The 10956-nt window shown below is 46.0% G+C and overlaps 1 protein-coding gene across 1 annotated transcript; it reads left to right on the top strand.

Moving 5' to 3' along the window:
- Positions 1–313: 313 nt before the first annotated feature.
- LOC123181231 (CBS domain-containing protein CBSX5) lies at positions 314–2613 on the top strand. The gene is made up of 2 exons (XM_044593489.1): positions 314–768; positions 1552–2613. The coding sequence occupies exons 1-2, from the start codon at positions 446–448 to the stop codon at positions 2348–2350; spliced, it is 1122 nt and encodes a 373-aa protein (XP_044449424.1). The 5' UTR covers positions 314–445; the 3' UTR covers positions 2351–2613.
- The last annotated feature ends 8343 nt before the right edge of the window (positions 2614–10956 follow it).

Genomic DNA, 10956 nt, shown 5'->3' with positions numbered 1-10956 from the left:
TGCACCACTGCACTGCATATCTTCTGGAATCAAGCCCAGGTCTCCTCGGCTCGGCTCAAACTCAAGCTAGGTTCTACTAAATCAGAGCGGAGCCGGATACAGCTCATCCACAGCATGACACCACCGCATAAACCACGGCTACAGTCAAACCAACCAAGCGTAGCCCCGACCCTTATCACTTCCCCGTGGGCCCGACACACACCCGACCCCACCCGTCATACGCGCACAGCTGCCGCAAGACGCGTACCGTCGTCCCCGGCTCCGCCAAAGCCTATATATACTCCCTCCCGACCCGCCTGCCGTGGTTAAAAATCCAGATCCCCCTCTCGCCTCTCGTCCTCCTCCCGGCCTCTCTCTCTCCTCGTCCTCCCGTCGAAAAATTTCCCCTTCCACACCGCGTGAGGGTTTCGTCCTCGAAACCGGCCCAGGGTCCGCCCGCGAGTGCATGGCAGTGAGCCTCCTGGCCAATGACGTGTCGGACCTCTGCATCGGCAAGCCGGCCGTGAGGTCGCTCCCGCTCTCCGCGGCCGCCGGCGACCTCGCCGCCACGGTCCGCAAGGGGCCCCGCGCCGCTGCCGCCGCCTGCATCGCCGTCGGCCCGGCGCGCGGCGCCGTGGTGGGACGCGCCGGCCTCGCCGACGTCCTCTGCCTCCTCTGCTCCTCCCCCGACGCGCTCGGGCGCCCCGCCGCCGCGCTCGACCGGCCCGTCTCCGCGCTCCTGCCCAAGGACGGCGCCGGCGAGGTCCGCCGCGTAGATCCCCGCTCCAGGTACTCCCTCGGCCCTTCCCCTCTTGTTGGCCCCGCTCGGTTAATTTACTGTGATTCCGTTACTTTTTTCGTTGAAACGTACGCGTCTTTGGTCTTTGCGGACGCCTGTTCAAGATTGGAGTTTTGCTAAAGGTCTAGGTGGGGGCAAGGCAAAGTTACAGGGCGACGCGGTTCAAGTCAAGATCTTAATTGAAAAGATTTTGTGAGGGAAAGATCATAATTTTGTTAAAAAAATAGGAATAATATTTTGATGTTGGAGATGTGCGATGTTCCTCTCCCCATTGTTGTAAAAAAAAGTTTCAGGAGGAACCATAATTTGACGATTCTTATCGAATTACGTGGAGAATTTGGCCTGCGATTGGAATATGCGTGGCGATTCGAACGAGTGGCTAGTAGTATCTGATAACGAAGAAAGGGGGGCAACTCGTGTCAAATCGTCCGACGCATCTGGGACAATCTTGTGGTGCCAATCCCCGTGTCTTCCTATGCCGATCGCGACATCCCCCATGTCTCCTTGTGAGATAGTCGACAGGCTCGGTCGCTTCCACGGAGATTTTTCTTGCCCTACATGTGGTTCAGAAATTGCGCTTTTTTGATCGAATCCTGGACAAAAAAACACAGCAACTTTTTGTTAAGGATCTTTGATGTGCGCGGCATCGGAATATGCCTACCCTTTTGTTTTTGGCGTTAGATCTAAGAAATTTTTCTTGCCCTCTACTAATAAACTATGTATATTCGATTTTGTTCAGTTTTGCTGATGCGTGTGACTGATCTTTCCTGCAGTGTCTTGGAAGCTCTTGATGAGATCTTGAGCGGCGCACAGGTGCTCGCCGTCCCGCTCCGCTCGGGCGGCCGCAAGAAGCAGCTGGGCGGCGTCGCTGGCGTGACCGGCGACTTCTGCTGGCTCACGCAGGAGGACCTCGTCCGCTACTTCCTCAACTCCATTTCCCTCTTCTACCATGTCGCCGCCCGCTCCGTCTCCTCCCTCGGCCTCGTGCGCCCCGACTTCCTGTCGGCGCGTCCCGACGAGGCAGCCCTGTCCGCCGTCCCCCTCATCCGCCGGGCCATCGCCGCAGAGACCGCGGTCGCCGTGGTCAGCACCGACGGCCACCTCGTCGGCGAGATCTCCACCGCGCACCTCGCTGCCTGCGACGAGACGGCAGCCGCGGCCATCGCCACGCTCTCGGCGGCCGACCTCATGGCATACATCGACTACTTCGGCTCGCCGCCAGAGCACATCCTGCGCGCCATCAAGACCGGGCTCAAGGCCAAGGGCCTTGACGCCATGCTTGAGCTGATGGAGGACGAGACGATGACGTCGTTCTCCCTCTCTTCCTCGTCGTCAGATGACGACACCGGCCGGCCGCACCTGAGGCGCCCGTCGTCGGGGAGCTTTGGGCGCCGGTCGACCGAGGAGCCCGTGGTGTGCAGTCCCGCGAGCTCGCTGGTGGCCGTCATGGTGCAGGCCCTCGCCCACCGCGTGAGCTACCTGTGGGTTCTCGACGAGGAGGACGACTGCCGTCTCGCCGGGATCGTCACCTTCGCCGACATCCTCAGGGTGTTTCGTGAACAGCTGCAGTGAGGCGGAGATGAAAAGAAAGGCTTGGAGTTTTTGCAGTGGACCTGAACTCCGGAGAGGATTTGCTGTTGGTAGGGCGCTGAGTTGCGTCTGCCTTGTTCGTTTCCTGTGAAATGTGATGAAGATGAACTGTTTTTAATTTGTTCTTTGTTGAAACATGTTCCCGTTTGCTCTGTTGTCTTTTTTTTTGCTTGGTGGTGCTGAACCTGAAGATTTCCTTATGCTTTGATAATAAAGCAGCATCGTCATTTGATGCTGTGGTACAATGCTGTTTCTAAGCTGACGATGTAGAGATTAGCCATCCATTTTTATTGGTGCATTTTTTGTTTTGTGAGATTCTACATAGGAAAACAAACAGTACTAGCATTTTCTGAATCATAGTAAAACTTAGTATACTCCGATAAACTGAACATCTGAACTGACACACTGGAGTGGCATCTATTTACTGCGATACTAGAATATCCCACAAGTGATGTTCATTGGATTTTTCAACTGTGGCTGGTGTCGGTCGGGTGCCGTGACCTACAGCTGCAGGCAACAGCCAAGCCTCAGAGATGGAAGTGTTGATAGATGAGGACAGGAGTGGCATGTTTCTAGCCGTGGAGACGAATGAATGTGCAGTGCCAAACTGTATATGTACAGATGTTAAACCTGGCAGTCTCATTGTGCTTGTGGCTACTGAATCTCTGAAGTTATGCTTTGCTGTCCATGCTTGCAACCGCTGACACTCGGTGATCCTTGCTGTCGGATAACTCTGGCGATGACAGCAGTAGACCGGTGTGTGTGATAGGGGCCTAGAGGGCAAGTGTTCCTCTGATTAATGTCTCAATAACAAGATTATAATCACTAGGCATAACCTTGAGAGGAGATAAACGAACAAAGAAACTGAGGAGATAACATCGAGGCTCTACCCAGTCCCAGACTCCCAGTGCTTCACCTGTTCCTTCTGTACTGTATATGTAGCCAAAAGGATTTGGCCTGCACTACCCAGCGGTGGCCCGACATAGAATTGCAGGCTTGGGGTGCCACAGTTTAAAGTTTACTCTAAACATCATCATTATCTCAACAAATGGTCTGAAAATAAACAAGTGAACGGATATTTAGTGTTAGGTACATAGTAAAATTTATTTTACGACTTTGGAGGGGGCGTCATGGCACCCACGGCACCCCCACTTGATCCCTGCTATCCAGGTCCTTTGGTAAACAGCCACGCACAGGTTTGGGAAATCAGAAACCAAGCAGCGAGCAGTCTCTAACAGTTCTTGTTGGTTGGACAATGGTCAATGTATGGTGGTTAATCCTTATAGGCAGACGCGCTTGTGACTTAACCAAATACCGCACTTTTGCTAGGAAATATGGCAAATCTTTTGCCATTTGTTTCACTTTTTTTTTACTCTCGTGCGCCTATGGATTCTGTTCTCCATCTCGTTTTTCAGGCCTGATGAGAAGTGGTGATGTTCTCTTCCTGTTTTTTGCCTAATGCAGTACCCCTGCTGTGGTCTTTCTGTTTTACGTTAGGATAACTAGCAAAAGGGCCCGTGCGTTGCAACGGGAGAAAAGAATACCCCACACTCTTAATTTATAAAAAATTGTCTATAATCTAAGTATTTGTAGCTACCACCCAAACAAAGATGGTCTTTGCCTACAAAAGCGCAAGTTCAAGATTCCACATGTCTTCTAATTAAACACAGTTTGCATGTAGATTTAATACGTACAAATAAAAGGGCAAAGAAATGGGCAAGAGACCTTCAATTTCGCCCCCAATCTTGATTTTGCTGAGATATTCATCCACAATCCGGATCAGTACTGATATGAAAGAAACGCGGATAATGCACTTTAGGATTGCACCCTAGATAGTATTTTTTTAAATGGTTAACATGTAAAATAACATCATATTCAGATTTTACATATTTTTCTAATCAAATTCCATATATAACATGTTAAATTTGGAGTTACTGTCTAGAAGATATGAGTATTTTAAAAAACATTTGATATATACTACGGGTTTAATGCCAGAAACATCAGTGGGGTTTTCTATAAAATAGCATGACGGACTAAGAATACCTATTTCTTTTATTAGTAGGTATAGATAATGGTTGCTGGTAATGTTTGCTGTTGATGTTAAAAAATAAATAATGGTTGCTGGTAATGTTCTTTCTTTTTTTGAAAAAGGAGGATTACCCCCGGTTTCTGCATCAAGAGTGATGCATGTAGCCATATTATTAAGAAAAACATCCGAAAATGTCTGCAGTCTAGTACAAGCTTGGTCGGAGCTGAAGAAAAGTGCAAATAAGTGTAAAATGCCACAACCGGCAAAAATAGGACGAGATGACTAAACACCTAACCTATTATTGGACCCCATCCAAACCGGTTGTAGATGTCCTGAGCTACCATCTCTCATCGGGTAGACCCAGTAACCAAAGGCTCCCTAACTTCCACAGGAGTGAGTAACGACCACGTATGGATCCAAGTAGTGGTCTTGTAGATAACCTGTAAAAAATTAATTCGACTCTGTCTGTTAAAAACCATATCATTTCTGCAGTTTCATATAGCCCAAAGTAATGCACATACTCCTAACCGAATATGTGTCACAATAGTTGGATCAACTCCATTTAGCCACGTCCCAAATAACGTGTGAATACTATTTGGAGGGGTAATGTTAAAGGCTATATGAACTGAATGCCATAATAGTCTAGCCAGCGGACACTCGTAATCAATTCATCTTGATCACAAAGGAAACATCGTTGATTGCCCTCCCAACTTCGCTTTGCCAAATTATCCTTAGTCAGGATCACCTACTTGTGAACAAACCACATGAAGACTTTGACTCTTAAAGGCACTTTAATTTTCCAAATATGTATAGATCTCGGAATTGGACCAGATTTAATTAGGTCTACATACATAGATTTCACTGAAAATATTTCGTTCATAGATAATCTCCGGTGAATGATATCTGGCTCATTAGAGAGGTAACGTCCATCAACCTCCGCACAAGATGTAACCAAGTGTTCCATCGGTCTCCTATTAATCCGGAACTGAATGTTTAGAGGTGTAGACTGTAATACTGTAACAACATAAGCCTCCTTCCGTTGTACAATATTATACAGGGAAATATATTGTGTTGCTAAAGGCGCCTCCCCTAGCCAAGTATCCTCTCAGAAAATAGCACTATTATCGTTTCCAATGATGAATTTTGTTCTATGGAAGAAGGCCGTTTTCACTCTCATCAACCCCTTCCATAAAGGTGAATCATTGGGTCTAACGGTAACCTGGGCCAAGATTTTAGACTCTAGGTACTTATTACGCAAAAATTGTACCCACATGCCTTCACTCTCAACAGAAAGCCTGTATAACCATTTACTGAGCAGGCATCTATTTTTTACCTCTAAATTCTCAATGCCGAGCCCACCTTGGTCCTTCGGTCTAGAAATGATATCCCATTTAGTAAGCATTTACTTTCTCTTTATTTCATCGCGTTGCCAAAAAAATTGTGTTCGATAGAAATCTAACCTTTTCCGTACCCATGCAGGTACTTGATACGTCTCCAGCGTATCTATAATTTTTTATTTTTCCATGCTATTATAGTATCAATCTTGGTTGTTTTTATGCAATTATATATCACTTTTTGGGACTAACCTATTAATCTAGTGCACAGTGCTAGTTGTTATTTTTGCTTTTCAGAAAATCAATATCAAACAGAGTCCAAACGGAGAAAAAACTTTGGATTAATTTTTTCTGGACCAGAAGGGACCCTAGAAGGCTTGGGAGAAGACTTGAAGAGCCATGAGGAAGCGACAAGCTCGGGAGGCGCACCCTCCAGGCTTGTGGGCCCCTTGTGGCACCTCTTGACCTAATTCCACCTCTATAAATTCCCAAATATTCCTAATACATCAGAGAGCCACCCAAAAATACTTTTCCGCCACCGCAAGTTTCTGTTCTTCCATGATCCCATCTGGAGGCTTTTTTCGGCACTCTGCCGGAGGGGTAATCGATCAGGGAGGGCCTCTACATCAACCTTCCTGCCCTTCCGATGATGTGTGAGTAGTTTACCACAAACCTACGGGTCCATAGCTAGTAGCTAGATGGCTTCTTCTCTCTTTGATCTTCAATATATACATTGTTCTCCTCGATGTTCTTGGAGATCTATTCGATGTAACCTTCTTTTGCGGTGTGTTTGTTGGGATCCGATGAATTGTGGGTTTATGATTAGATTATTCATGAATATTAATTGAGTCTTCTCTGAATTCTTTTATGCATGATTATTATAGCTTTGTATTTCTCTTCGATCTATCCGTTTGGTTTGGCCAACTAGATTGATTGATCTTGCAATGGGAGAGGTGCTTTATAATGGTTTCAATTTTGCGGTGCTCAATCCTAGTGACAGAAGGGGACATGACACGTATTTGTATTGTTGCCATTAAGGGGAAAACGACGGGGTTTATTCATATTGCTTGGGTTTACTTTGTCTACATGTCATCTTACTTAAGGCGTTACTCCATTTTTTATGAACTTAATACCCTAAATGCATGCTGGATAGCGGTCAATGGGTGGAGTAATAGTAGTAGATGCAGGCAGGAGTCGGTCTACTTGTCTCGGACGTGATGCTTATATACATGATCATTGCCTTGAATATCGTCATAACTATGTGCTTTTCTATCAATTACCCAACGATAATTTGTCTACCCATCGTATGCTTTTTGTTCGAGAGAGAAGCCTCTAGTGAAAACTATGGCCCCCGGATCTACCTTTATCATACATTAAATCCAAAAATACCTTACTGCAATTTATTTACCATTATTATATTGTGTGTTTTATTTTATGTATCTATCACTATCAGATTTGATCCTTGCAAACAACCACCAAGGGGATTCACAACCCCCTTGACCGCGTTGGGTGCAAGTATTTGCTCTTTTGTTTGTAGGTGCTGCTAACGAGGTTTCGCGTGGTTCTCCTAATGGATTGATAACCTTAGTTCTTAACCGAGGGAAGTACTTATCTGTACTGTACTGCATCATCCTCTCCTCTTTGGGGAAATCCCAACATAGCACACAAGTAGCAGTACTTCAAAGAAAGACAAAAGGAACATCGGGATACTCGTGAGTATTGATTTTATCAGTACCAGCCGGCCCCCATAAGACATAAGGTTACCCTTCCAACAACTTAGTTTTTTTTCAAATCGATCTTTATTCCACTTCCATTCCTTATTAGAGGGCATGCGATGGTGAATTGGTATGTCCAGATAACTAAACGGTAGGGTACCCAGTTCACATCCGAACAATTGTCTATAAGCTTCTTGTTCCTCCTTGGCTCTCCCAAAACAGAACAATTCACTTTTGTTAGAATTAATCTTCAAACCCGACAATTGTTCGAACAGGCATAACACGAGCTTCATATTTCTGGCCTTTTCCATGTCATGTTCCATGATAATGATAGTATCATCCACGTATTGTAGTATGGACACCCCACCATCCACAAGATGTGGTACTAGTTCTCCTACTTGTCCGTCCTCCTTAGCTCTACCTATGAGAATTGCCAACATGTCTACCACTATGTTGAACAATATAGGTGACATGGGGTCCCCCTGTCTTAGACCCTTTTGAGTCTGGAAGTAGTGACCTATGTCATAGTTACTTTAATCCCGATGCTACATTTTTGTACAAAAGAATTGACCTGATTCCTCCATGAATCATCGAATCCCTTCAAGACCACCCCATCATAGTTTGGCTTGGTGGAGAAACGACCATTTAACCTTATCATATGCTTTTTCGAAATCCACCTTGAAGACCACCCCATCTAGTTTCTTTGAGTGGATCTCGTGTAGTGTTTCATGTAGGACAACCACACCCTCTAGTACGTTTCTGCCCGACATGAAAGCCGTCTGAGTTGGTTGCACCACACTATGTGCAATCCGCGTCAATCGGTTGGATCAACTTTTGTAAAAAATTTAAATATCACATTGAGCAGACATATCGGTCTGAACTGCTCAATATGCACTGCCTCCACCTTGTTTGGCAACAACGTTATTGTTCCAAAGTTTAGGTGGAATAGCCATAGTTGGCCATTAAACAAGTCATGGAACATTGGCACGAGGCACCCTTAATAATATGCCAATATTTCTTATATAATTCAGCTGGGAAGCCATCTGGGCCAGGTGCCTTATTATTCTTCATCTGTGACATGGCCTCAAACACCTCTTTCTCCATGAATGGCACAGATAAAATCTCATTCTTGTCTATCCCGAGGCGAGGAATATCCCCTACCATGTGTTCATTAAGAGACACAAAATTGTCCTTAGGAGCACCAAAAAGCTGTTTATAGTAGTTAGAGATGTACAATTTTAGGTTCTCATGTCCTACGATTGTACCCTCATCCCGTTCTAGCTAGAAGATTTTCTTCTTCCCGTGTTTTCCATCTGCAATCAAATTAAAGAACTGAGTATTGTCATCACCTTTGGACGACCTGCCTCACTTTATCTCTAAGTGCCAATTTCATCTCTTCTTCTCTAAGAAGCGCTCGTAATTTCTGCTCAGCCTCCATCTTAGATGCCTGTTCGTCTGCATCTAGTAAGACAGATTTTGCCTTTAGGCCGAGTTCATTTATAAGGTGCATAAGCCTATCTTTTTCCACCTTATAAATTCCGCTTTCATTCTTAGCCCAGCCCCTCGGGAATTGCCACAAATGCCTAATCTTATTTTGCCATCGCTCAACATTAGACCTCCCTCCTATGACCTTAGACCATTCCCGGGATAATAGATTAATGAAGCCCCCTCTCTGAAACCATGCTAGTTATAAAGAGAAGACATTCTTGTTTCCCACATGGGTCGCCCCCCAGAGTCAACAAGCAATGGAGTGTGGTCCGAAATGCCCCTATGTAGGGCTTGCACCATCACCAAAGGAAACTTCTGCTCCCACTGAAAGCTGGTGAGAACTCGATCCAACTTCTCATATGTTGGATTCTGCAATGTGTTCACCCAGGAGAACTGTCTGCATATGAGCTCTATCTCCCTCAGGTGCATACTTTCGATAATAGTATTAAACATGAATGACCATTTGCCATCAAAGTTATCATTATTTTTTCTTCTCTCCGTCTGATGATGTTAAAATCACCTCCAACCAAGATAGGGAGCCTCTCGTCCCCGCAGATCCGCACAAGTCGACAAGGAAACCTGAGTTCTGGTTGAGCGGCCCCATACACAGAAACTAGCGCCCATCGAAACCCATCAATTTTCGAGCGCATCCTGAATTTGCCGGCGAAGTCCCCAAGCACAACATTGAGAGCTTCTAGCGTCTCGCACTTGACCGCAAGTAAAATCGAGTCGGACCTTCCTCTTGGGGGTATACAGTGCCAATCAAAATCAGCACCACCAGATATGGTGTTAAGAAATTGTGATGTAAAATTATCCCTACCCCTCTCAATTAAGGCAATAAAGTCCAACTTATGTCCCACAGATGCTTCCGCAAGGAATCTTCTTTTAGACAAGTCCACCAGACCTCTACTATTCCAAAAGATTCCTCTCATTTTTCATCATGAAATTTTTGTTCAAACAGTATTCTCGCGCTTCTACGCACGACAGATGTAGGATACACTACTGCAGGTTGCTGCTAACGCGACACTGCAATCAGAGACCCTTTAACGAAACTATGTGTGATGCATTAATCGCAAATGGTGATGTAAAAAACCCGTCAAAAAAGATGCAAAACATTTGCGATGAGTGATACATCAAACACGGTTCAGATTTTAGTTGCGTGTGCGATGAGGGGCATACGGTTGATCTGTATGAACTGTTTGCGATGAGACAGAACAACAGAAACATGCAGCCAGATCAAGGTGTGTGCGATATACGGCAGACAGTTCACTCCGATGAACCGTTTGCGATGATTGAGGTGAACACAAATGATCCGGCGTAACAAGATGTGTGTGATACCGGCAAACAAGCCGGTAATCAGAATTGTGTGCGATCATTATAGACATCCATACGGTCTTTTTTTTGTGAATTGTGTGCTCGTCAGGGCACATAGTTCAACAAACCATCCTGTGGGCGATAATGTAGAAGATCTCTGTCGAATACATATTACTAACCGTCTGCGATGAGATTGACAGGATAAACAGAGATATATACAGTCTGCTTAATTTAGTCCTTGTTGTTGTTGTTGTTGTTGGATGGCCCCGCAACATCGTCTTAGCGAGGACGCTTCTTGCCGCTGACCGTTGGCTTTTCATCACCGCCACCGTTGTCATCGTCGTTGCTGTCGTCATCCTCCTCCTCCTCGTTCGACCATTCCTCCTCCTCATCATCGTCGTCCTCTTCTTCGTCCTCCGACAGCTCCTCGTCTGTCTGGTTGTCGTCTGACGACTCCGGAGGCGGCGTCCCTTCCATGAACCGGATATAATCGAGGTTCGGGCTCGATGCCAGACTCATGGAAGACGAGCGGGATGATTCCGATGTTGACCTATCATCGGGCGCGAGACTGCTGGTTGAACTGTCGTCCTTGCTGTCGCTCAACATGGCTGCAGAGTGTGTGCCAGTGTGTAGCGTGGCCTGCATGGGATGATGAAGATGGCGAACACTTAAGCGGGGTATGCAGAGAAGAGGAACTGCCAATTGAAG

The sequence above is a fragment of the Triticum aestivum genome, chromosome 1D (genome assembly GCF_018294505.1).
Source record: "Triticum aestivum cultivar Chinese Spring chromosome 1D, IWGSC CS RefSeq v2.1, whole genome shotgun sequence".
Taxonomy (NCBI): Eukaryota; Viridiplantae; Streptophyta; class Magnoliopsida; order Poales; family Poaceae; genus Triticum; species Triticum aestivum.
The sequence above is the reverse complement of the archived record's forward strand: the minus strand, read 5'-3'. Positions and strand labels throughout refer to the sequence as shown.